This window comes from Littorina saxatilis, linkage group LG4 (assembly GCF_037325665.1).
Source record: "Littorina saxatilis isolate snail1 linkage group LG4, US_GU_Lsax_2.0, whole genome shotgun sequence".
Classification (NCBI taxonomy): Eukaryota; Metazoa; Mollusca; class Gastropoda; order Littorinimorpha; family Littorinidae; genus Littorina; species Littorina saxatilis.
The window spans coordinates 6,872,612-6,898,007 of record NC_090248.1 but is presented as its reverse complement, the minus strand read 5'-3'; the positions used below and the strand labels follow the sequence as shown (position 1 = coordinate 6,898,007).

The 25,396-nt window shown below is 41.5% G+C and overlaps 1 protein-coding gene across 3 annotated transcripts in view; it reads left to right on the top strand.

Annotated features, from left to right (window-relative positions):
- Positions 1–23,611, top strand: part of LOC138963845 (beta-1,3-galactosyltransferase 5-like) — a 71,075-nt gene extending 47,464 nt beyond the window's left edge. For all 3 annotated transcript variants that reach the window (XM_070335698.1, XM_070335699.1, XM_070335700.1), the window contains exons 2-3: positions 11,873–12,958; positions 18,859–23,611. In XM_070335698.1, coding sequence (XP_070191799.1) covers positions 12,098–12,958; positions 18,859–19,395 — 1,398 coding nt within the window. In that variant the 5' untranslated portion in view covers positions 11,873–12,097 and the 3' untranslated portion in view covers positions 19,396–23,611. The remainder of the gene's footprint in view (positions 1–11,872; positions 12,959–18,858) is intronic.
- Positions 23,612–25,396: the final 1,785 nt, after the last annotated feature.

Sequence of the window (25,396 nt, the reverse complement as noted above, 5' to 3'; positions counted from 1 at the left end):
GCCCCTGGTCAGTCCATCGCTCACGGCATAGGCAGTGAAATTGACAAGAAGAGCGGGGTAGTAGTTGCGCTGGGAAGGATAGCACGCTTTTCTGTACCTCTCTTCGTTTTAACTTTCTGAGCGTGTTTTTAATCCAAACATATCATATCTATATGTTTTTGGAATCAGGAACCGACAAGGAATAAGATGAAAGTGTTTTTAAATTGATTTCGAAAATTTAATTTTGATAATAATTTTTATATATTTAATTTTCAGAGCTTGTTTTTAATCCAAATATAACATATTTATATGTTTTTGGAATCAGCAAATGATGAAGAATAAGATGAACGTAAATTTGGATAGTTTTATAAAAAATTTTTTTTTTTTTACAATTTTCAGATTTTTAATGACCAAAGTCATTAATTAAATTTTAAGCCACCAAGCTGAAATGCAATACCGAAGTCCGGGCTTTGTCGAACATTACTTGACCAAAATTTCAACCAATTTGGTTAAAAAATGAGGGCGTGACAGTGCCGCCTCAACTTTCACGAAAAGCCGGATATGACGTCATCAAAGACATTTATAAAAAAAATGAAAAAAACGTATGGGGATATCATACCCAGGAACTCTCATGTCAAATTTCATAAAGATCGGTCCAGTAGTTTGGTCTGAATCGCTCTACACGCACGCACGCACACACACACACACATACACCACACCCTCGTCTCGATTCCCCCCTCTACGTTAAAACATTTAGTCAAAACTTGACTAAATGTAAAAAGAAGATGAAGCGGAAAATACCCTGACTTGGCGTCAGATCTACTTGACCAACATACAGACGCCTCTTTGTTTTGCGTGGGTATGAAATATGGAGCGTTGTGAGTGCGGTATTTCCTGTGGAAAGTGGTTATAGCTTGTGATTTATGGCTGTGGAGAGAGTATTGGTCTTGTCGATAGCCCCAGTAGTGGGCCAGTGAAGGGCTCTCGGTGCCACCCGCTCTCCAGCCGACACAGCCATGATTCGTGGAAACTTCGTCCTTAAAGGCACAGTTAGCCTCCCGTAAACCATCACAGATACGGTCAGGCTTTTACACACAATACAAACACCATTTCATTTAAACACTCACCGATTGAGAACATCCTAGGTGCCCTCCGTAAAGAGCGAACAATTTTCAAAGAATTAATTTTTGCGTGGTTTATCTTACCCCTGAGCCATCGTGAACCCGTGTGATCCAGTTTCCCTTTTTCACAATGTAGTCGTCAGTTAGTCATTTGAATGCGACTCGATGTGAGCTTATCTACAATAGCACGTTTTTATGCACGAAACAAACGGCTGTGGTTCACAAGAACTCTAGCGATGGCTTTGGACTGTTGAGAGGAACGGCGATATGCATAAACCGTCGTCTGCTACGACCCTTGCGTGACCCTGCTTCCGGGCTTTTCTTTTTTCAAACTTTCACAACTTCGAATTGTACTGATCTTGTCTTGATGAAAAAATAATTCTTTTGTAAGAATGTTTGTGTAACAAGCTGTCAATTTATTATTTAGATGTTAAAAGTTAGGTCTAGCGCAAAAACGCACCACGGTCCAAAAACATTTTGATAATCATCGATCCACGGCTATTGCCAGTTTACATCGATAGAATGAGACCCGAAGGGAAGTAACTCATTTTTGACCTGAGTTCAGGATGGGTCCATTAAGTGTTCGAGACAATCTGCAAAATTAATTCTTTAAAAATTGCTCGCTCTTTACGTAGGGCACCTAGGATGTTCCCGTTTGGTGAGCGTTCAAATGGAAGGGTGTTTGTACTGTGTGTAAAAGCCTGACAGTATCTGTGATGGTTTACGGGAGGCTTACTGTCCGGGCGTGATTTCCGGTATTGAATATTCATAACAGCCGTCCAGCACCAAAACGAGGCGCCATTGTTGTAGAGGAACAAGTGCACAAAAATATATTCTTTGAAAATTTCTCACGCTCGACAGAAAGCCGCCAGGATGTTCCCGTTCGGTGAGCGTTCAAATGGAAGTATGCTTGTACTGTATGTAGACGCTCGGTTTACGGGAGACTTACTGTGCATTTAACCTGAGAAACGTCGTCAAGTCCAGAGAGGTAGGATTGACTTTCTGTCTAATTCTTTTGAGTTTGATACTGTAGTTTGTCTTCCTTGCTTTTTACATTTAGTCAAGTTTTGACTAAATGTTTTAACATAGAGGGGGAATCGAGACGAGGGTCGTGGTGTGTGTGTGTGCGCGCGTGTGTGTGTGTGTGTGTGTGTGTGTGTGTGTGTGTGTGCGGAGCGATTCAGAGTAAACTACTGGACCGATCTTTATGAAATTTTACATGAGAGTTCCTGGGTATGATATCCCCAGACTTGTTTTTCATTTTTAGGATAATTGTCTTTGATGACGTCATATCCGGCTTTTCGTGAAAGTTGAGGCGGCACTGTCACGCTCTCATTTTTCAACCAAATTGGTTGAAATTTTGTTTGGTCAAGTAATCTTCGACGAAGCCCGGACTTCGGTATTGCATTTCAGCTTGGAGGCTTACAAATTAATTAATGAGTTTGCTCATTAAAGTTGTCATTAAAATCGATTTTTTGCAAACAGATTTAAAATTGATTGCATCGTATTCTTCATCACAATCTGAATCTAAAAATATATACATATGTCATGTTTACTCTTTTTTTTTTTTTTTTTTTTTTTTGGTGTGAAAAGGTTCATTTATTTGCATTAAAAAGTTTCTGGGTTTAGAAATGCGTACACCAAACGATTTGGTATATGGAGAAACTAACAGATACCCTTTGTACGTAAATTCAATATTTTTTTTTTTTTTTTTTTTTAATTTGCCAAGCACATCATTGTGGGGCTTTTAAACAAAAAATTCAAGCATCCGTCAATAACGTATCAACATGAATGTCATGTTTACTCTTAAAATGTGATCACAATTAACGAAAATAGATTAATTAGTCTTACGATTAAAATTGAAGAAATCGATCCAAAAAAGATTTCATCTTATTCTTTATCATTTCCTGATTCCAAAAACATATAGATATGATAGGTTGTATTCAAAACAAGTTCAGAAAGTTAACAATAGAGAAAAGCGCTTTCCTGCTTGGCACAATACACTACCGCGCTAATCTGGCGTGTCAATATCACTACGTTTTGCACGTGGGAGGTGAGCGATTTCCTTCACGCGGGGATTGACGAAGCCGTACAGTCTTGGTAAAACAATACAGTGCGTTCAGTTTCATTCCGTGAGTTTAACAGCTTGACTAAATGTAGTAATTTCGCCTTCCGCGACTTGTTTATAGGAATATGCTGTGCTCTCTCCCCCCCTCCCCCCGGACCCCTTCAACCACATACATACAATCTTCTCTCCCTCTCCCTCTCCCTCATGCCTCCCCCTCCCTCATGCCTCCTCCTCCCCTGTCTCCGGAGAAAAAGGTCCGAGCAAAGATTGCAGCAGCTGATCGGTTTAAAATCGGAGGTGCACAACTTTGCCGGAGCTTACGCCAACAAGGACACCGCGAAAGGTTGAGTTTGCACTTTCTTCTGTTTCTTTGTTTTCTTTTGTTGCTCTCTCTCACTCTCTTTGTCTGTCTTACTCTGTCTTACTCTGTCTCACTCTGTCTTACTCTGTCTTACTCTGTCTTTGTCTGTCTTTGTTTCCCCGACGGCTGAGCCTTTATGTTCACAAGTGATGTTTTGGGTGCAGTTGATCAACAAAGCCTGTGTGCTGAAGTGCTTCGGTCTCTGTTAAAAAGGATGATGACTTTTCTTTCCGTCTCTCTGCCCCAGTGACTGTCTGTCTGCCTGCCTGACCTTTCTGTGTCTGTTTGTCTGTCTGTGTGTGTCTCTGTCTTCACCACAACGCCGTCTCTCTCTCTTTATTTCTATGTTTTTACACCCCCGGTATAGGGGTGTGTATAGGATTCGGTCGATGTGTTTGTTTGTTTGTTTGTTTGTTTGTGTGTTTGTGTTCGCATATAGATCTCAAGAATGAACGGACCGATCGTCACCAAACTTGGTGAACAGGTTCTATACATTCCTGAGACGGTCCTTACAAAAATTGGGACCAGTCAAACACACGGTTAGGGAGTTATTGGTGGATTAAGATTCTACAAGGACTTATAGAGGGACATATTAATGGTCAAAGGAAAATAACCTTCTCAGTTGGTGGCAGTGAGAATGGTAAGGACGGGGGTGTTTTTCCTACCTCGGAGGAATTTCTTGTTCTTTATGTAGACATATCTTGCACTTCCTCTCTCTTTCCCTTCCACCCTTTCTCTCTCTCTCTCTCTCTCTCTCTCTCTCTCTCTCTCTCTTTTCGTCTTTCTCTTCGTCTATGTCTGTCTGTTTGTCTGTTTGTCTGACTGTCTGTCAGTCTATATCTCTCTGTTTCTCTCTCTCTTTGTCTTTGTCTTTGTCTCTGTCTGTCTGTCTGTCCCTGTCTCTTTCTGTCTCTTCCTCTCACTCTTTCCGTCACTCTCTCTGTCTCTCTGTGTCTCTCTTTCTGTCTCTGTCTCTTTCTGTCTCTCTCCGTCTCTCGCTCTCTCTCTCTTTTTCACTTTCTCTCGCTCTCTCTCTCTGTCTCTCTCTCTCTCTCTCTCTGTCTCTGTCTGTGTGTGTGTGTGTGTGTCTCTCTCTCTCTGTCTCTCTCTCTCTCTCTCTCTCTCTCTCTCTCTCTCTCTCTCTCTCTCTCTACCTCTTTTCCCTGGAAGGATGAAACTTTGTGTTCACAAGTAGTTTTAGTGCACTCAGGGCAGTTGTTGAATAACAAAGTGTGTGTGCTAACATCCTTAAGTCTTGTCGGCTCAACTGCTTAGTTCTGTGTGGACAGGATAAAGACCCATTTCTATCTGCCTGTCGACCTCTCTGTCTCTCTGTGTCCGTCCGTCCGTAAGTCCGTCCGTCTGTCCGTCCGTCCGTCTGACTATCTGGCTTGCTGGATGGATGGATGGCCGTCTGTCTGTCTGTCTGTCTGTCTCTCACTAACTCTTTCTCTCCCTCTCTCCCTCTCTCTCTCTCTCTCTCTCTCTCTCTCTCTCTCTCTCTCTCTCTCTCTCTCTCTCTCTCTCTCTCTCTCTCTCTCTCTCTCTCTCTCTCTCTATATATATATATATATATATATATTTCTTTCTCTTTTTACATTTAGTCAAGTTTTGACTAAATGTTTTAACATAGAGGGGGAATCGAGACGAGGGTCGTGGTGTATGCGTGTGTGTGTGTGTGTGTGTGTGTGTGTGTGTGTGTGTGTGTGTGTGTGTGTGTGTGTGTGTGTGTGTGTGTGAGTGTGTGTGTTTGTGTGTGTGGGTGTGTGTATGTGTGTCAGTGTGTGTGTAGAGCGATTCAGAGTAAACTACTGGACCGATGTTTATGACATTTTACATGAGAGTTTCTGGGTATGGTATCCCAAGATGTTTTTTTCCATTTTTTCGATAAATGTCTTTGATGACGTCATATCCGGCTTTTTGTAAAAGTTGAGGCGGCACTGTCACACCCTCATTTTTCAGTCAAATTGATTGAACATTTTGTAAAGCAATCTTCGACGAAGGCCGGACTTCGGTATTGCATTTTAGCTTGATGGCTTAAAATTGAATTAATGACTTTGGTCATTAAAAATCTGAAAATTGAAATAACATTTGTTTTTATATAAAACGATCCAAATTTACGTTTATCGTATTCTACATCATTTCCTGATCTAAAAAACATAAAAATATTTTATATTCGAATTAAAAACAATCTCTGAAAATTAAAAATATAAAAATTATGATCAAAATTAAATTTCCGAAATCGATTTAAAAACAATTTCATCTTATTCCTTGTCGGTTCCTGATTCCAAAAACATATAGATATGATATGTTTGGATTAAAAACACGCTCAGAAAATTAAAACGAAGAGAGGCACAGAAAAGCGTGCTATGCATGCAGCACAGCGAAACCACTACCGCGCTAAACAGGCTCGTCAGTTTCACTCCGTTTTGCACAAGCGGCGGGCTACGGTCATTGTGAAAAAATGCAGTGCGTTCAGTTTCATTCTGTGAGTTCCACAGCTTGACTAAATGTAGTAATTTCGCCCTACGCAACTTGTTTTTACATTTAGTCAAGTTTTGACTAAATGTTTTAACGTAGAGGGGGAATCGAGACGAGGGTCGTGGTGTATGTGCGTGTGTCTGTGTGTGTGTGTGTGTGTGTGTGTGTAGAGCGATTCAGACTAAACTACTTGACCGATCTTTATGAAATTTGACATGAGAGTTCCTGGGTATGAAATCCCCGAACGTTTTTTTCATTTTTTTGATAAATGTCTTTGATGACGTCATATCCGGCTTTTCGTGAAAGTTGAGGCGGCACTGTCACGCCCTCATTTTTCAACCAAATTGGTTGAAATTTTGGTCAAGTAATCTTCGACGAAGCCCGGATTTTGGTATTGCATTTCAGCTTGGTGGCTTAAAAATTAATTAATGACTTTGGTCATTAAAAATCTGAAAATTGTAAAAAAAAATAAAAATTTATAAAACGATCCAAATTTACGTTTATCTTATTCTCCATCATTTTTTGATCCCAAAAACATATAAATGTGTTATATTTGGATTAAAAACAAGCTCTGAAAATTAAATATATAAAAATTATTATCAAAAATAAATTGTCGAAATCAATTTAAGAACACTTTCATCTTATTCCTTGTCGGTTCCTGATTCCAAAAACATATAGATATGATATGTTTGGATTAAAAACACGCTCAGAAAGTTAAAACAAAGAGAGGTACAGAAAAGTGTGCTATCCTTCTTAGCGCAACTACTACCCCGCTCTTCTTGTCAATTTCACTGCCTTTACCATGAGCGGTGGACTGACGATGCTACGAGTATAGTTACGGTCTTGCTGAAAAATGGCATTGCGTTCAGTTTCATTCTGTGAGTTCGACATCTACTTGACTAAATGTTGTATTTTCGCCTTACGCGACTTGTTTCTCTCTCTTTCTGTTTTACTTATAAGTACGGTAAGGTTACTTCTTCATTTCTGTGTAGCAAAAATGTGCCTTCAGATACGCTTAAAAATACCCCCAAGGAATATGCTAACATCAAACCGACAACAAATATAGCTCAAGATACTCGACATTTAAAACAAAACTTAACCTGCATTTCGACTGATTTTGAAATGTTAAGTTTATTGAACTAGTTAAGTCCTACACAACCGTGACATTCTTTAATACGACGACATCGAATATTTGAATGTGACAAGTTCTCCACATTTTGATAATATTATTGAAAGTCTTGATGAAATTCCTACTCATTAGAGTCTGTTGGTTGGTTTGTTGTTACACCCCCGGTATAGGGGTGTGTATAGGTTTCACTCGATGTGTTTGTGTGTTTGTGTGTTTGTGTTCGCAAGTAGATCTCAAGAATGAACGGACCGATCGTCACCAAACTTGGTGAACAGGTTCTATACATTCCTGAGACGGTCCTTACAAAAATTGGGACCAGTCAAACACACGGTAGGGAGTTATTGGTGGATTAAAATTATACAAGGACTTATAGAGGCACATATTAATGGTCAAAGGGAAATAACCATTCTCACTGCCACCAACTGAGAAGGTTATTTCCCTTTGACGGGATGTTTTTCCTACCTCGGAGGAATTTCTTGTTGTTGTTGTCTTGAAAACTTAGGGGGACATTCGAGACCGATTCCACATCAGTTTTATTTTCTGTTTTATTCTCGGTCACCTGACTCATCAGAGAAGGAATACATTGGCCTATATGTATAACTACTCTCAGTATTTCGGATACCTTACTCGTGAATCCTAGACATCGGACCGCATGATGTAGATTGCTACAGTAAGTAAGTGTGTTAAGGGTCTATGAAGAGGGACTACTCCGTGAACGGATGCTATCTTGACCCACTTTTCCTTCCTCCTTTCGCATCTCACTACAAAGAGTTTTTTGTTCTCTCCCTTACTTGTAGATATTCACTTCTTCTTCTTCTTCTTCTTCTTCTTCTTCTTCTTCTTCTTCTTCTTCTTCTTCTGCGTTCGTGGGCTGAAACTCCCACGTGCACTCGTGGTTTGCACGAGTGGAATTTTACGTGTATGATCGTTTTTACCCCGCCATTTAGGCAGCCATACGCCGCTTTCGGAGGAAGCATGCTGGGTATTTTTGTGTTTCTATAACCCACCAAACTCTGACATGGATTACAGGATCTTTTTCGTGCGCACTTGGTCTTGTGCTTACGTGTACACAAGGGAATGCTTGGACACCGAGGAGAGTCTGCACACAAAGTTGACTCTGAGAAATAAATCTCTCGCCGAACGTGGGGACGAACTCACGCTGACAGCGGCCAACTGGATACAAATCCAGCGCGCTACCGACTGAGCTACATCCCCGCCCCGTAGATATTCACATGTTCGTGTCTGTGTATTTAAAGGCGCATTCATTCCCGCACACACGATCAGGTCAACGTCAGAGGTCTGTCCAGGGCTGGTATGCGCAATAATGCTGCGTCGCTCACAAGAAATAACGGTTTTAGGTGTGACGAAAAAAAGAACAGGGCCTGAGTACGGTGATAAATACAAGACTTATTTTACAACCATTTGAAAAATATATACATCCCCCGTGGCTGCCCGCATAAATATAACGAAATCGTTTTTCTCGTGTTTTGAACTTGCCAGTGTTACAGCACAGAGCAGAGTCCGTCCCGCACTTTGCTTTGTGTACATCACGTGGCCACCCAAACACCCGCACAACGCAACATTTTCACGAGAAAAACACGTTTATTTGTTTGCTTTGTCTGTATTACACATTTCTATTTACATTTACCACTGACACACCAAATTGTATACTTTAGTTTGCAAGTGAATCGTTATCATACAAAATAACGTTAATTTTTACGAGACGAACAGAGATCTCAGAGATCGTCTGCTTCTCAACTGTTTCGCGCAAATCGTGTAATATCTATTTTTGCGCAAACCTCCCAAAGAAATGCAATCTCAGCGGCTTCCAGCTGCAAATTAGTCGTGCTTATTTGGAATGTGACGTCCTGTTCTTCGTCAGTCACACCTATCTCGAAAACTAAGCGTCGCACAGAACCAGCGCCCTTCCATTACAAGAAAGTTACCAACTGAGTTGAAGTCAGCCGCGGGGTAGGATTGGTTGAATTTGAGGTTTGCATGTGATTTCAACCAATCAGAGCATGTGGCTGACTGTCACTCGGTTGGTAACTTTTTTGTGCACATCAGCCCACGTTTGTTTTACGTGGAATAAAAGCATTCTTCCATTTGGAAACATGCCAGAAATCAACGGCGTGACTGCAATATGTGTAAGAAATTGATTCAACAAAAAAATAAACACAGTGCATGTATACACGACAAAGAATGCTCTTATTCTGTGTAAAAACCTGACCATATCATGAGAAGGAATGCATCTTTTAGTGTATGCCTGTGCCTCTAGATTATTTCTTTGTAAGGGGGATACACATGTGGTTTTCGACAAGTTGAATCTTTGAAAAATGTCATTTTCGCTTGCTTTTAAAAGTACGTATTCTTTGAAGGATAATAGTTAAAAAGGAAAACACCTCCAGTGTGCCTATATGTTATTCTTAACTCTGAAATGGTTGAATTTAGGAAAGACTTGCTACATCGGTGTATTTTTTTAATTTTTATTAACCTGTTCGCTTCCAGGAAATACTTGTATTCAAAGCATTACATGTTTTCACCTGTATTGACAATTTACTGTGTGTGATTCTTGTATAAATGAATACACACAAAAACACATTGTGTGTTTTCCGTTTCCCTTCTTGTTCTCGTGTTGTTAATAGAATGAATTATTAGCCGTCAAAGCAATTTACCTATAGACAGCGAAAGGGTTAAATTAACGAGAAACGGGCCATATCTAAAGATACTGATTGGTTTTCAGGAAACATTTTAAAGAACGCATGTCCGTATGCTGTCGTTCACGTGCACACACAGACAGACAGACAGACAGACAGACAGATAGACAGACAGACACAGACAGACACACACAGACAGACACACACACACACATGCACACACACAGACACACACACATGCACACACACACAGGCACACACACAGGCACACACACACACACACACACACACACACACACACACACACATGACTCTTTATATGCATGTATTACCGGATATGTTACGGCTTGTGTCCTCCCCCTGAAGAGCAGAGCAAACTTTCATGTCTGTGTTCAAGGTTCCAAATTAAATCCTTCACTGATGTATGTCGAATAGTGGAGACTGGCAGAGGAGGGTGCTTTTGCTTGAAAAATATTCATATGGGAGAGGTTCAAATTTGGCCAACGACGTAAGAGAGGACCTTTGACATAGGTGGGGTAATATAAGGTTGTTGTAGAGTTACCTTTTCTTGGGAATACTGATGCAAACATGCTAAGGCCTGGCGCTCACCTGTATAACTTCAGCAGGACAGACGACGCACTGCAGATTATCCCAGCCCGCTACACGTTGCGTTAAAGGAAAACAGGGCAAGTACTCGTCATAATCCCTATCGCAGCATCAATAATATGCAGTGCGTCGTATGTGCCGCTGAAACTGCGCAGGTATATTCTGCCCCTAACGTGACATTAAAGTCAAGCAATCGACTGACCTCCCGGTGAAAAATACATCCGTTCTGATTTTTCTGCACTGTGCGCTCAATGCTACGCTCGGTTTTTTTCGCAAGTCGGAGCTGACTATTCAATGTCAATGCGATCACGTGCCTCGATCGACCACTCATTATTGTTGAGCCCACAATGCCACGTGGGTTTATTTGCCTCAATGTTTCCAATGAAAAGCAACTCTTCTTCAACCCATAACAATCCGGCAGAGTTATTTCCGGAATTTCTCGATCGGATGTGCGTGACTCGGGTTCATGCGGCATTTGAACCTCTCTAAAAGGCGCTTAGTGGTTTGTAGAGAATCTCATCAAATTGACTGAAGGTCATGACTGCAGCCAAATAATGATGAGAGTGGTGTGTCAAGGGAAAGACGGTGTATGCACACTATGCTTTTCTAGTTTCTGTGTGCGTTTCACTCAAACATCTCATTCGCGTTTTCTCCTCTTTCTGTCGGCTACTTCAATGTAAAGGATCGGGGTTTGTTGATGCAAAACCCGGCAAAACAATTTATTGTATAGCGGAATTGTTTGGCGTGTACCTGCCACTCCTTTTGGTGCTTTAGTTCCAAGAAGAGTCCTTATCAAATCACTGTTTTCTTTAATGATTTTTGTTTGAGGGTGAGGGTGGGGGGTGGGGGGTGAAATGTAAAGTAAAAGGGATCGGTATTCTTAGGACATCAAAGACAGCAATGAAGTGGTTAATATACAATTATATGATACATATGTGTCATGTGTTATTTTGTCACTACCACTCTTTTCACTTTGTGCCGGGAAGAATAACAAGAAACGCCAAGAATTTCAGGTTAATACAACGTTTATTATTGACAAAACAAAATAACAAATCTTGTTTTTTTATTCTGAATGTTGGAACCTTAGCACTCTATCTGTTTTGGGAGTTTTGTGTCGGGAAGAATTCTAATCAAATCACTTGTTGCTTTTTGCCGCGAAACGTACGCCTTTATTTATGTATTACTTTATATATTGTTTCTTTTTGAATACCACGTTTCGTGTAGATTAATGTGTGTGTGTGTGAGTGAATGTTTCGTCTTGTTTATATTAAACCCTACAAAATCTAACCTGTCCTGGTTTTTTTTATTCTATTTTTTTTACCTTTGAAAAACAAAACAAAGTATAAGCATCATTGCGCCAAGTTTACCACGCCACATTTGTTTCCCTGCATTGCTGCGCAAAAGAGCTAAAAATATAATTCCTGCCACCCAAGATCTTTGTTCACACGTTTTGTGTCTGGCTTGTTTCAGATGAAGCGGCAGCGACGACATCAAGCTGACCAAAGATGACTGCAGCAATAACATCAACCACCACACCAGCACCACGACCACCACCATCACCACCAACAACAACATCGACACAAAGCAGCAGCAACAGCAGAAGCCACAACAGCAACAACAGCAGAAACCACAAAAGCAGCAGCCGAGACTCCGAAGGGCGAAGAGGGATATCTCTTCCATGCCAGGCGGTCTAGCATGTTTCCCCGCCTCCCGCGAATACTGCGCTTTGGTCTCGTCGCGCTCTCCCTCTCCCTCTCCCTCCTGCTGCTACTGCGGGCCGGGGGGCCAGCTCCCCCGCGCATGGAGCCCCCCGGGGAGGCCGAGGGGAAGGGGGGTTTCCGCGGCTACCCCCGCCGCCTTCCCTCTCCCGCTTTCCAGGGTCCTATGTCGCCGTCAGCCGACCGGTCACGTCATCGCTTCCTGACCACCTCGCGCCACAAGGTCACCGTGACCCGCCCCCTCGGTCTTACGACGGCGGGGAGGAGCGTTCTGCAGGAGAAAGACATCGTGAACCCCCACCCCTTCAAATACCTCCTCAACCCAGGAGAAGCAGTGTGTAGGACTAGTGTCAAAAGTCAAGGTTGGAGTCGCAGCCAAGGCCAAGGTCAACATACCTCAAGTGTAGGCCCGGGCCACACAAACTCAACCTTAGGTCAGACTCAAAGTCGACACGACACAAAGTTGGGTCAAAGTCACAGTGGACAAGGTCAGGGTTACAGTCAAAGTCACGTGTGGCTTTTGGTGTACGTGCACTCGGCCCCGGCCAACCTGAAGAAGCGGCAGAGCATCCGCGAGACGTGGGGGTCAAGGTCGTCGCTGCGGGAGCACAACGCGAGCTTGGTCTTCATTCTGGGCAGCGTCCCTGACCCCAAGCTGTTGCAGCTGCTCCTGATGGAGAACGAGCGCTACGGAGACATCGTGCAGGAAGACTTCCTGGACAGCTACCGCAACCTGACCTACAAGGCCATCGCCGGTTTGAAGTGGGCAGCTACTTTCTGCTCCAAGGCAACCTACATCCTCAAGACCGATGATGACATCTTGGTCAATCTGCCCCAGGTAGGCCCACTTTGGTTTTTTTACCTTAGAACTTCAGAATCAAAAGACAAGAAATCGAGTTGTTGAAACGACGGCCCCCGTAGCGCAGTGGTTAGCGCATCGCACTGCTGGCCGGGAGTTGTTGAAACGACAGCCCCCGTAGCGCAGTGGTTAGCGCATCGCACTGCTGGCCGGGAGTTGTTGAAACTACGGCCCCCGTAGCTCAGTGGTTAGCGCATCGCACTGCTGGCCGGGAGTTGTTGAAACTACGGCCCCCGTAGCGCAGTAGTTAGCGCATCGGACTGCTGGCCAGGAGTTGTTGAAACTACGGCCCCCGTAGCGCAGTTGTTAGCGCATCGCACTGCTGGCCGGAAGTTGTTGAAACTACGGCCCCCGTAGCGCAGTGGTTAGCGCATCGGACTGCTGGCCGGGAGTTGTTGAAACTACAGCCCCCGTAGCGCAGTGGTTAGCGCATCGCACTGCTGGCCGGAAGTTGTTGAAACTACGGCCCCCGTAGCTCAGTGGTTTAGCGCATCGGACTGCTGGTCGGGAGTTGTTGAAACTACAGCCCCCGTAGCGCAGTGGTTGGCGCATTGGACTGCTGGCCAGGAGTTGTTAAAACTACGGCCCCCGTAGCGCAGTGGTTAGCGCATCGCACTGCTGGCCGGAAGTTGTTGAAACTACGGCCCCCGTAGCGCAGTAGTTAGCGCATCGCACTGCTGGCCGGAAGTTGTTGAAACTACGGCCCCCGTAGCGCAGTAGTTAGCGCATCGCACTGCTGGCCGGAAGTTGTTGAAACTACGGCCCCCGTAGCGCAGTAGTTAGCGCATCGCACTGCTGGCCGGAAGTTGTTGAAACTACGGCCCCCGTAGCGCAGTAGTTAGCGCATCGCACTGCTGGCCGGAAGTTGTTGAAACTACGGCCCCCGTAGCTCAGTTGTTAGCGCATCGCACTGCTGGCCGGAAGTTGTTGAAACTACGGCCCCCGTAGCTCAGTGGTTAGCGCATTGGACTGCTGGCCGGGAGTTGTTGAAACGACGGCCCCCGTAGCTCAGTTGTTAGCGCATCGGACTGCTGGCCAGGAGTTGTTGAAACTACGGCCCCAATAGCTCAGTGGTTAGCGCATCGGACTGCTGGGCGGGAGTTGTTGAAACTTTAATTTATGACAAAACAACACATTCACAAGTCATGTCGACTCACTGGTCTTTTAAAGTCGACTGACAGACACAAATATTTGGGCTTTAAATTAAAAAAAAAAAAAAAGTCGCGTAAGGCGAAAATACAACATTTAGTCAAGCTCAGTCGAATTCACAGAATGAAACTGAACGCATTGCATTTTTTCCGCAAGACCGTATACTCGTAGCATCGTCTGTCCACCGCTCGTAGCAAAGGCAATGACATTAACAATCCAGAAAAGCGCGGTAGCGGTTGCGCTGAGGAGGATAGCACGCTTTTCTATATCTCTATTCTTTTTAACTCTCTGAACGTGTTTTTAATCCAAACATATCATATCTATATGTTTTTGGAATCAGGAACCAACAAGAAATAAGATGAAATTGTTTTTAAATCGATTTCGGAAATTTAATTTTAATCATAATTTTTATATTTTTAATTTTTGGAGCTTGTTTTTAATCCAAATATAACATATTTATATGTTTTTGGAATCAGAAGATGATGAATAATATGATAAACGTAGTTTTGGATCGTTTTATAAAAAAATAATTTTAATTACAATTTTTAGATTTTTAATGACCAAAGTCATTAAATAATTGTTAAGCCTCCAAGCTGAAATGCAATACCAAAGTCCGAACTTCGTCGAAGATTTCTTGGCCAAAATTTCAATCAATTTGATTGAAAAATGAGGGTGTGACAGTGCCGCCTCAACTTTTACAAAATGCCGGATATGATGTCATCAAAGACATTTATCGGAAAAATGAATTTTTTTTTGGGGGGGGGGATATCATACCCAGGAACTCTAATGAAAAATTTCATAAAGATCGGTCAAGTAGTTTACTCTGAATCGCTCTACACACACACAGACACACAGACACAGACACAGACACAGACACAGACACACACACACACACACGCACACACACACACACACACACACACACACACACACACACACACACACACACACACACAGACACACACACATACACCACGACCCTCGTCTCGATTCCCCCCTCTATGTTAAAACATTTAGTCAAAACTTGACTAAATGTAAACAAGTCGCGTAAGGCAAAATTACTACATTTAATCAAGCTGTGGAACTCACAGAATGAAACTGAACGTAGTCCGCCGCTAGTGCAAAAGGCAGTGAAAGTGACGAGCCTGTTTCTCGATTCCCCCTCTATGTATACACCACGACCCTCGTCTCGATTCCCCCTCTATGTTAAAACATTTAGTCAAAACTTGACTAAATGTAAAAAGAGCTTCAAAGGCAATTTCTTGAGATGAGTTTTATTCTTGTTCCCTACCACTTGCCATTGTACTGTGTATTGTGCCAGTCTGATACTGTGCTAACTAACACCCCTTTTAAGACCAAACAAAAATATGAGAAATTCAGGTCTGAAAAAAGAGGAAATCCTGAAACTTAGGTTATGGACAGACCATTCGAGGAAACAGGGTCTCGATAGGGTGAGAGTCGTAAATCGGGGGGGGGGGGGGGGGGGGGTCTTAAAGGGGGGTTGCACTGTATATCATTGGTTTAAACAAAGCTTTATTCAATTATTATCATGACAAAAACAATACATAGTTTTTAGGATCACTAACTCATGCATATATTGCTTATTTTAAGTAATCCTGGTATGTATTCATAACAAAGGTTAACACTGTATATCATTCGTGGAATGTACAGTATAAAGGATTTATTCAAATATTTTGCCGCAGACATGTGATCATATCACTGGAGCAGACACGGACATATATGCTTATTTTGTTCTCCTTTTACTTCTAGGGCGGCACGGAGAATTCTGATCAAATCATTGTTTCTTTTTACAGCGAATCTGGAAATTCACGTTTTACATCACCCCCCTCCACAACCCCTGTAATAAAACAAGAAATTCCTCCGAGGTAGGAAAAACACCCCCGAAGTCAGAAGTCAAAAGTCAAAAGTCAAAAGTCAGAAGTCAGAAGTCAGAAGAGAAAGTCAAAAGTCAAAAGTCAAAAGTCAGAAGTCAGAAGTCAGAAGAGAGAAAGTCAGAAGTCAGAAGTCAAAAGTCAAAAGTCAAAAGTCAGAAGTCAGAAAGTCAGAAAGTCAGAAGTCAGAAGTCAAAAGTCAAAAGTCAAAAGTCAGAAGTCAGAAGTCAAAAGTCAAAAGTCAAAAGTCAAAAGTCAAAAGTCAGAAGTCAAAATGTAAACACAGGGTCCATTGCGAAAGGGTACGTCGAGGTAGGAAAAACACCCCCGTTGGTCAAAGGGAAATAACCATTCTCACTGCCACCAACTGAGAAGGTTATTTCCCTTTGACCATTAATATGTCACTCTTAATCTTAATCCACCAATAACTCCATAACCGTGTGTTTGACTGGTCCCAATTTTTGTAAGGACCGTCTCAGGAATGTATAGAACCTGTTCACCAAGTTTGGTGACGATCGGTCCGTTCATTCTTGAGATCTATATGCGAACACAAACACACAAACAAACAAACAAACAAACAAACAAACAAACAAACAAACAAACACATCGACCGAAACCTATACACACCCCTATACCGGGGGTGTAAATACGAGAATTTATAACGCGCACATATCTCACCACAAGGCGACTCAAGGCGCACTTCCATATCCTCCCAGCGTTCGTTTTATGACTGGAAACTGCTAGGGTTGTAGAAACACTTCCGAAAGTGTTCGCGTGTGTATACAGTTGAAGAAGAGCAATGATCTGTATCAATTCATTGTGCCTTTTCTTTTTTCTGAGTATGAAAGCTGCTTCTTAATTTCCCCTGCAGATGCCAAGAGACTTTTTTTTTATTTCAGATGGAGACGCACCTGCTGTCCGTTTATTAACTATTATATTTTCGATGTGATATCTGTTGCTCAGTGTGACTTCAATGGTTCGTGAAACGAAGGAGAGCTGTGGTATCAATCATTTTCTTTTCTTTTATTTCATTTCAGTTCTTTATAGTTCTTCTTATTTTATTTTGTTTTATTTCATTTTTTTCCGTTTTGTTTTATTTTGATTTGATTTATTTGATTTGTTTGTTTTTCGTTTGGTTTGATCTGACCTGATTTGATTTGCTTTGATCTGATCTGATTTGATTTGATTGATTTAGTTTTGTTTGGTTCGATTTGATTTGATTTCCCTTGAGTTGATGTTCTTTGCTTTGCTTTGGCCCATGGTTTGCTTTTCTTTGATTTGCTTTGACTGGAATTCGATGTGATATGATATATGATATGATATGATATGATATGATATGATATGATTTGTTATCCTACATACGTGAGAGAGACACCCGTGAGATAATAATCGTTCAAATCACACGTGTGTATGGGCAAGGATGTAGCTCAGTCGGTAGCGCGCTGGATTTGTATCCAGTTGGCCGCTGTCAGCGTGAGTTCGTCCCCACGTTCGGCGAGAGATTTATTTCTCAGAGTCAACTTTGTGTGCAGACTCTCCTCGGTGTCCGAACACCCCCCGTGTGTACACGCAAGCACAAGACCAAGTGCGCACGAAAAAGATCCTGTAATCCATGTCAGAGTTCGGTGGGTTATAGAAACACGAAAATACCCAGCATGCTTCCTCCGAAAGCGGCGTATGGCTGCCTAAATGGCGGGGTAAAAACGGTCATACACGTAAAAGCCGTGGGAGTTTCAGCCCATGAACGAACAAACAAACACGTGTGTATATCATGTATCATTTACATGATATACACACGTGTGATTTGAACGATTATTATCTCACGGGTGTATGTAGGATATGATATGATATGATATGATATGATATGATATGATATGATATGATATGATGTCACACGCTTTTCTTCTTTGCCACTACTAAAGCAAACGTGTGCAAGATTGTATGTTACACGCTTTAGGAGCATGGCAAGCACGGATTCAAACTCAAATCGTCCCTCCAAAAGCCAAAAAATGCACACACGACTTTTATTTCTCCTGCTGTTATCGTTTCTTCTCTTTACAAATTCTTCAACGCTCAGAATACTGAAAACGGCATCCCAGACGACAGTACTGTTTCCATATGCGAATTTAGCTGACCTTGGAAAGTGGCTCGCTCAGGCCTGTTATTCTGAAACTATAAGGACAGAGTTCTGAACATAGATGACAAAGATTCCGGAATGAACAAACATTTCGCGGATGCAGACACAGAAAGACGTCATGAAGAATGCAATGCTTCAAAAGATACAGACTGTGACGATGACTGTGACGTCATTCACATATACCGAGACGTCATTCACAGCTGTTCGGTCACTTCCGTCAAAAAGTAGATCTCTCCACAATGGCTGCTCCTGTGTTCAGGTTTGTCAAGCTTGAGTACACAAAACGTGTTTGTTCTCTCCTCTGTTGAAGCTGTGAGACATAAATGCTATTCCGACTTGGTGGTGTGACAGAGTTTTCTTCCACAGCTTATGTCTAACTCAGCCTGACGGCTTCTTAGACAATCAACGTAATCTCGTGTGGAATAAAACGTCTGTCACACAACAATGTCAGAATAGCAGGTAATATGATATATGATATGATATGATATGATATGATATGATATGATATGATATGATATGATATGATATGATATGATATGATATGATATGATATGATATGATATGATATGATATGATATGATATGATATGATTACTCTGCTTTGTTTTGCTTTGATTTGCTTGATCTTATCTGGTCTGATTTGATTTGATTTGATTTGATATAACTTGATTTGCTTTGCTTTGACTTGATAATTTGTTTCAGGTGGTCAAACACCTTCAGACAGTGGTGACCCCACAGTACGGCCATGATCGCCTCATCCTATGCAACCAGTGGCAACGCATGAAGATCATCAGAGACAAGAAGTCCAAGTGGTACATCCCTGAGGGGGACTTCCCCGGGGATTACTTCCCCCCTTACTGCTCGGGGTCAGCCTTTGTGCTGAGCGGGGACATGGCTCAGCTTATGTACGAGGCGTCGCTGGTGACTCGCTTCTTCTGGGTGGACGATTACTACATCACCGGGGCTCTCATCAAGCACCTGGACGTCAAGCATCGAAAGTTGAACCAGGCTTACTCTCTCAACCCGAGTGTGGCGGAGGGCAAGTTCCGCAATGACACAAAACACGAGTTGTTCTTCTTCCACCTCCACAAACTGCGGGTGTTGTACGGGCTGTGGCAGAATATGACGTCACCTGGTACTCCCAGAACTAGGTCACCTCTGCTTCGTGGGATACCTGCACGTGCAGGAAGCGTGACTCCTGACAACTCCGTCCTTCGTTCGGTTCCTCCCGTCGCGTGAAAGGGGGAAGGAGAGGTGTGGAGGAATGTTTTGAAGTGGGGAGAGGGGTGAGGGTGGAAGGGAATGTGGTGTGTGCTACTACCTTTTGGGAGATGTTTTTAAATTTTAGATTTGTGTGTTGTGTGATGGTGTGATGGGATTTGTGTGTGTTTGTATGTGTGTGTGTGTGTGTTTGTGTGTGTGTGTGTGTGTGTGTGTGTGTGTGTGTGTGTGTGTGTGTGTGTGCCTACCTATTCGCGAGTGCAAGTGTGCACCCACGCAAGTGTGTGTATGAGATATCTTTTAATAACATGCAACAAGGAAGGCGCGTGTCTTCCTGTTTTGTTCTAAATGCTGAAGGTACCGTTCCAACGCGTTGCGATTTAGCCATATTTTGATCGTTAAAATCAAGCTGGGGTTCTGTTCGCTCAAGTTGCCATATTGGTAATTTGAAATCCATTTCGGGTCAAGTTAAATGTACACGTTCGGAAACAAGTTTTACCTTTTGATGAGTCAGCAAGTTATTGAAAATGGTGATACAAGTTCGTTACTTTCAATGTATGACCATGCAACGTTTTATAGCTTTACGATACTTTTTAAAGGAAAACCATTGATCTTTTGATGTTGATGTTATCATACGAGTGTATAATCATGCTAAACCTAATTCTTTAGGAGCTAAACTGGCTAAACTAGCTATGTCTACAGGGCCTGCATTCACCGGCGTTAGGCCTATCTATATTTGTTTAAGAAAACATTCTTAAGATTCGTAGGAACCGGAGTAGCGAGATGGATACTATACACTGTGTGTGTAAGATATTCTAAGGTAGTAAGCTAGCCAGTGGGTGCTGCGTGCTCCGTCTAAATCATGTTGCATACTATATGCATGTCATTGGAGAGAATGTATGACGTCAATAAAGTTGATGAGGTGTGTGTATATATATAGCGTAGCGGTAAAGAAATCCTTGCTACTTTTTGTTGGGAAATGTGTAATTGGAAATATGTTATTCCACGGGGAATATAACGTCATTCCGCTTATCAATCTCTGAACCACATGTGATATAACCACTGCGAGAACGTCACTGTACTATATGTCAACAACGTGTTGTCAACAGAATAGTTCAGATTATGTTATATCTTCAACATGTCGTTATGATTATGTTCAGGAGAATAGTTCAGGTTAGCTAATGTCCACAACTTGTTGCGAAGATAATGATGTAAATCATGTTTTGTACTCAAAAACATTTAGGGAATCGTTCAGATTAAGTTTTGTCTTCAATATGTTGTCTAGAGAATTGTTCAGGTAATGTTTTACTTATGTTATGCTATAACATGTGTAAGGAGAAGAGTTCCGGTTATATGATGTCCTTAACACATTGTCGATCTAATAATTAGTAATGATAATTAAAACTGCTATTCTCCATCATATTGTCGAGAGAATTCAAATTAGGTAAGTTCGAAAAATAGTTTTGGTTATCGTATGTCTTCAGCGTGTTTCGAAGAATAGTTCAGGTTATGTCATCAGTGTGTTTTGGAATAATAGTTCAAATACTTTTATGTCTTCAGCGTGTTCTAGAAGAATAGTTAAGGTAATCTGATGTCTTCAGTGTGTTAGGAGAATAGATTAGGTTAACTTATGTTTTCAATGTAAACTAGAATAATAATTCAGGCTAGCTTATGTCTTTAGTGTAAACCAGAAGAATAGTTCAGGCTATCTCATGTCTTCAGTGTAAACTAGAATAATAATTCAGGCTAGCTTATGTCTTTAGTGTAAACCAGAAGAATAGTTCAGGCTATCTCATGTCTTCAGTGTGTTAGAATAATAGTTTAGGTTAACTTATGTCTTCAGTGTAAACTAGAATGATAATGCAGGCTAGCTTATGTCTTTAGTGTAAATTAGAAGAATAGTTCATGCTATCTCATTTCTTCGGTGTAAACTAGAAAAATAGTTCAGGCTATCTTATGTCTTTGGTGTAAACTAGAAAAATAGTTCAGGCTATCTTATGTCTTCAACACAAACTCCACAGCGACAACATTCCCTTTCAACCGACGACGGCACACACAATCTGTACTCGCCAATTATTGCAATTATTGTTTATTGTTGCAACCTGTGTTTCTATCAGCGTGGAACTTTGCAACCACGCCATATTGATTTGAGTTGTATTTATGCCGTTGCCATGACGCTAGTGATGAGGATGGATGGCTTTGTGTGCTATGACAAGGCTAGACGATTCTTTGCATGGAATCTACACTTTTATTTGAATCCACGCTCTCCTTTAGGGTCTATTAGTTCTAGTGTGTTGTTGAAGGTTTCAACCGCTGTCTTTTATGTTTTGATTTCCGTATGGTTTCTATTTGAGACAATAGTCCGATGCGCGCGCAAGAAAAATATTTTGCCCATGCTGAAGTATCAGTTGAAAACCATCACTGGCCCATTGTAGCAAAGGTTGGAGACAGCGAGGTAGGTTTCAGTTGCTGTTAAAACTTAAAGTTAACACAATTTGAAATGTTCATTTTAGAAGTGTGACTAACTCATCGTATACACGCATGCAAACAGACACAGACATAGACCAACACACAAAGACTCACAGAGGCAGAGACACACATACACACACGCGTACGCACGTCACGAGAAAAACTAACACACACACACACACACACACACACACACACACACACACACACACACACACACACACACACACACACACACACACACACACACACACACACACACACATACACACACACACACACACACACACACACACACACACATAGTTTGTATGACATCGCCTCATTGTTCAACTTTTAGCGCTCAGTAAGATAGTACTCTGTTGGACAAGCTGCCTGTTTCTGTAAGCAATTTCAATTTACATTTTGTCAATAATATTTAGTCTCACGGTAAAAGTGTTTGCTTTTTTCTTGATCGTTAGGTCTAGTGTGTATTTCACGGTTCCTTTAAAGGCACAGTGCAGCTGAGTGCATTTACAGTTCAAAAATCCTCCTATGGTAGTAAAACAAACCCAAAACTACCCAACGACGACATCTGTGAAGCTCGACAGTTTCTTGTTCACGCGAGTGCATAAATTAACCTAGTTATTACGTGGTGTTTGGTCGGAGTTCGATTCAACTGAGTGATTCCGGCCTCCATTTTGTTTTACACAAACTCATGATGACGTTTGACATAGTTTGCTTAGTGACTGTCTTTTTGTGCATGATGTGGTGATCTATCTGATCTAAATTTAGATCCAAAAATAGGTCAAGACCAGCCGGGTCCGAGTACGAAATTAATTCGTAAAAAAATCGCAGTTCTTGACTCTTTGGGTGCAAGTCAATGAAACTTGGTAGTTCTTCTAACGGATAGCTGCCTGAGGTATGACTAAAAGCCCCAGGGGCTCCGTGCACCTGGATTTGACAAGTTCAGTACCTTTAATACTCTTCAAAGACTAGCGTTCAATATGTATGACAAAACACTGATGTCAGTCCCTTTGTTAACCTCAGTTAAATGCTAGGCTGCTGCAACAACGTCGTCATGCGTAGTGATCGTTGACATTATCAGCCCAGGAAGTGATACTAATGTTGCCAAACGATGACTATCATTCAAACGGAAACAGTTCTTCCTTGCAGTTACCAGATGGCACCATTCTTGATTTTCTGTTTCCACTTACTCGATAAATATGCATTAGTTCATGTATATTTGCATCGACAGTGGCTGTAAATATAAGGTATACATAGATTGTATTTTTTGTATATATTGTCAAAAAGTACTGAAAGGCGCTCAAGTAATGTTTTTTGTTTAAGTTGGACCAGAATCGACCAATAGTCGGCTGAAAAACATGCGGAAGTTTTACATAGACAATTTTATTTATGATTTTGCATCTCACACTTTTGCGTTAACTTTTCCTTTTCAAAAGTCGGCTCCAAATGAGCTGAAAATCATTCATTTGAACAGTAGTTGTTAATCCTGTAGCTGTCATTAAATGACAAACAATATACCCATGACCTCTGGCAGATTAGTCGCATGGGCCAACCTTAGTACTAAGGTCAACATTTAGTATTTCAGTCATGGAGACCTCGAGAAGCCAAAGCAGAAACGATTATTACCGTCAATGTTTTATGTATTTTTATACAAGTGTGTCTCTTTTTATCAATTACTTCCATAAAAAACATTAGTGGAATATTGTATTGTAAACCTGTTTTGAGAAGTTGTAATTCGATTGTTATTTAGACATCATTTAAGGGGTGGGGGGGGGGGGGGGGGGGGGTGGGGGGTGGGGAGGGGTTTTGGGGGATTCGGAATAGAGGGGTTTTAGGGGTTATTCAGTTTCAAGGCAATCAGGTCTTACTGAACTGCAAATACTCCAAATGTCTTATCGTTTTCTACATTGGCGCCCATGAATTTGTATGAGACAATAAGGCCCAAAAAAAAAGAGGTCTGTTTACGGTAACATAGGCCAAAAAAATAGGGTCGGTAGGTCGGGTTTTTTTTTTTTTTTCTCAAAAAAACCCATATTTTTACGTTATTTTGCCAAAAAACAAGATTTTTTTTTTTTTTTCCCCCAAATGCCAAAAAAACGTCTAGGGTCGCGCGAAAAAAATAGGGTCGGTCGGGTTACCGTAAACAGACTATTTTTTTTGGGCCTAATGATGCGAGAGAATCCTTGGACACACTGCAATGTAAGCAGTTAAGCCTGTGCAACTTGCACATTGATTGCATTACAACCAGGAGGAGATCAGCTGAAGACAATATGTGACCCTCCACCACGGAATGAGTCGCATGTCACTTTTGCATGATTTTCATATTTTTACATTTTCATAACGAGATTTTTATGCTCTGTTCAGTGGTGAAAACCGTTTTAGAAAAGAGCGAAAACTGTTTGAGTTATAAGCCTGTGACTAAGGTGACCCACACACTGTTACCAGGCACTCCCCGGACTTATATCAAGCCTAGCGCAGAACCGCGCGAGGTGACATGCGACTCATTTCGTGGTGGAGGGTCACATATAGACCCCTCGCTCAAGAAGATAATTATGATTCTGGCGATGCAGAATTGCAAAATTACAAAACAAAATTAGCAACTGTTTTTTTGTGTGTATTCTCTTCTTCCGTTCTTTCTGTATCCGTGGCATGAATTCTCACGAACGCAGGGTACGTAATATAAATCTACATCGACTCTCGTTTTATATCGATCGTTCACCTAGTATTTATCTGTCTACACAAGTAGTTTTCCTCCACAAATTCGAAGGGCGTTAACTAAAGCACAAGGACAACTCATACAAGCAATACTCGCGCAGTCTTCCTCTCGCGAGTTCTCTCCCTTCCTACAAAATTACTTAATGTCACTTTTAGAATCGAATAATGTGTATATGCCTTTCATGCCACAGTCATGCAAATACTAATGTTGGTGTACGCTTTGTTGTTATTTGCATGGTTTTGAACAGGACTATACTCGCAATTTTGACTCAAAGTTTAATGGCTTTATTGCTTATCATTGTTGTCGTGTTATTAGCTTAAGTATCCCTTACTTAGATTTTGTGAAACATATAGAGCTACTCACATATCAGAGCTTAACAGTGTTTATCTTCAGTGAATTGATGTGTGAAAGATATGTCCGAGATTATTGTGTTGAAGTTACATTTTCATTAATGCAATGTGCGAAAATGTTGTTTTGAAATGAAGTGCTTATCAATGTAGTTTTTGAAATTGTGTGCTGACGGTACATATTTCTTTGATGTTTTGTTTAAATGATTGCGTTGAATATTTATAGGATGTAGTTTATCTCAATGTTTTGTAATATGTGATGCGTGTGACTCGCGAGATTATCTATGCAGAAGCAATTAACTCATTCATTCCAACCTGTATTTTTTAAACCGGGTGTTTTTTATTTTAACTGTTGATTGAAACTCAGATGTAGTAAATGTTTGTCACTGAAGGAGTAGTAAAATGGTGATGAATATATTTGTCACTGACCTGAGTGTACTATCCGCTTCATTGTTTTGTTTGTATTCAGATGTATATCGGT